Source organism: Sinocyclocheilus anshuiensis, unplaced genomic scaffold (assembly GCF_001515605.1).
Source record: "Sinocyclocheilus anshuiensis isolate Anshui unplaced genomic scaffold, SAMN03320099.WGS_v1.1 scaffold1514, whole genome shotgun sequence".
In the NCBI taxonomy this organism is placed as follows: Eukaryota; Metazoa; Chordata; class Actinopteri; order Cypriniformes; family Cyprinidae; genus Sinocyclocheilus; species Sinocyclocheilus anshuiensis.
The window spans coordinates 61,564-63,752 of record NW_015546148.1 but is presented as its reverse complement, the minus strand read 5'-3'; the positions used below and the strand labels follow the sequence as shown (position 1 = coordinate 63,752).

General features: G+C 38.8%; 1 protein-coding gene across 1 annotated transcript in view; it reads right to left on the bottom strand.

Moving 5' to 3' along the window:
- The window catches only part of LOC107701240 (serine/threonine-protein kinase DCLK2-like), a 21,884-nt gene that overhangs the window by 6,685 nt on the left and 13,010 nt on the right, over positions 1-2,189 (bottom strand). The window contains exons 8-10 of the mRNA XM_016503203.1: positions 1,927-2,185; positions 500-674; positions 74-154 (exon numbers count right to left, since the gene is read on the bottom strand). Of these exons, the coding sequence (XP_016358689.1) occupies positions 74-154; positions 500-674; positions 1,927-2,185 (515 nt within the window). The remainder of the gene's footprint in view (positions 1-73; positions 155-499; positions 675-1,926; positions 2,186-2,189) is intronic.

Below are 2,189 nucleotides of genomic sequence, written 5' to 3'. Positions count from 1 at the left end.
TGTGTTTGTGTTTGTGTTTGTGTTTGTGTTTGTGTTTGTGTGTGTGTGAGTGTGAGTGTGTGTATCTCCTCACCTGCACCCACGGGTGTTCCAGCACCTCGTCAGCCGTGTAACGAGCACCAACACTCACCTGCAGCATCTTACCAATTAAATCCTGCAAAAGACAAACATCAGATTCTTATGGAAGCTTGCTTTCGCCACGGAATAAAAGAACAAAACAAGTAATTGTGACCTTTTTTCTCAGAATTGCAAGTTAAAATCAAGTTCACATCTCTCAATTCTGACTTTTTTTTTTGTTTGTTTGTTTCTGCCTTAAAATAAAATACAAAAAGTAGTCGAGGTAATTGCACGATTTGGACTTCTCAGAATTGCAAGTTTATGCTGCAAGAAAAAAGTCACAATATCCCGTGGTTCAACAATTCATAACTTGAAAGTAAAAAGTGAAAGTGTGTGCTGCGTGAGCGTTTATTCTGCGTTTGTGTGGTCGCTGTTCGCTCACTTTAGCAGAGAGGCTGATGTTGTCCCAGTACGGCGAGGGAAACTCCAGTCTGCCCAGTAAGATCTGCTCGAACAGCTCCTCCTGCTGGTTCTTCTCGCTGCGGAACGGAGGAAAACCACACAGCAAGATGTATGTGATCACACCCGCAGCCCAGATGTCCACCTTCAGTCCGTACCTGCAGCACACAATCAAATCAGACCATATAATTCACTTCAATATTTGTTTTGTACAAAACAGGGTTATTAGAGTTAGCCAAAACCCTAAAAATGTTACTTGAAATAAAGTAGTTTATTTTATTTCTGTTAACATTTAAACTTGTTTTATTTCAACTAGTTGTCAGAGCAACGTTTCTCATTTTATTTTTGTTCTAAAATAATAAACTGAAATAAAAATGATCAGAAACTATATAGACCTTTCAAAAAACGAATGAAAATGACAAACACATTACTAAAACCAACTAAATTGATACTACTAATTGATACTATAGTAGTATATCAGTGATAAAATAACTGAAGGAATGCACTGCAAAAATAGTATTCTTCCTCAGTATTTTTGTCCTTTTTTGCAGTACAGTACAAATATCTAAGCATTTTTTAAATCTTGATACATTTTTCTGACCACATTAACAGAAAAATTACCTCAGGGTGATGGTATTAAAATGTAATTAAACTAAATACATTTACACTAAACACAACTATTAAGTAAAGACTCATAAGAATCACTGAATAATTTTTATGAACTGCTTCATTCTGTAAAGCCTGCCATAAGACAGTTTATTGAGCCTTTAGACAAAATAGATAGAAAACGTTTGTGTACATTTTTGATAATCCAGGCTTTTATGACTCATATTGTCTGATCTAGTGAGAATATGGAGAAAGAAAATATTAATTTTATTCAGACTCAAACTGATCAAAAATATGAATTTGCTACAGATGATATTTGATGATGTTAAATGATGAAATTCTGCTGCTTGTAATGTAAATCAATGAGATCTTTATAACAGTAGAGCAGATACTGACATAAAATGATCTAAATATCAGTGGTCGCTCTATATCTTCAGTAATATGTCTGTTCATTCTGTGCAGGTATCGCAGTGCTCCGGTCAGGTTGAACAGCATGGCGCTGGCATCTCGCTCTGTGTACTTCGTGGAGGAAGTGATGGCATCAAACAGATCACCGCCCTGCAGAAAACACACAACACTGTCACACACTACTCATACTGGGATTGCTTCTGACGCTTACTTGATCAAAACCAGTCAAGATTTGACACGAGAAGCTCCAGCTGAAGCTGGGCGTTTGTACATTTACACTAAAAGAGCTTTTACTGGATAAAACACTCTAAACTCTCAATCAGAGACAGAAGACACGAGGCGATCGAGTGGGACAGAAAAGATTGATCATTTAGAGCTTTAGAAGTGGAGTTTTACCCGCTCTCTGCGATGATCTCTGGTGCGACGTAAGTTGGCGTCCCACAGACGGTGTACAGCGGTCCCTCCACCACCGTCGCCAGCCCAAAATCACCCAGCTTCAGAGACTTGGTGCCGTCTGGATACTCACACACCTGCACACACACAGATGTGTGTTTATACGCTGTACGAGTGTGAGTGTGTGAGAGAATGTGTGTGTGAGTGTGTGTGTGTGTGTGTGTGTGTGTGTGTGTGTGTGTGTGTGTGTGTGAGAGAGAGTGTGC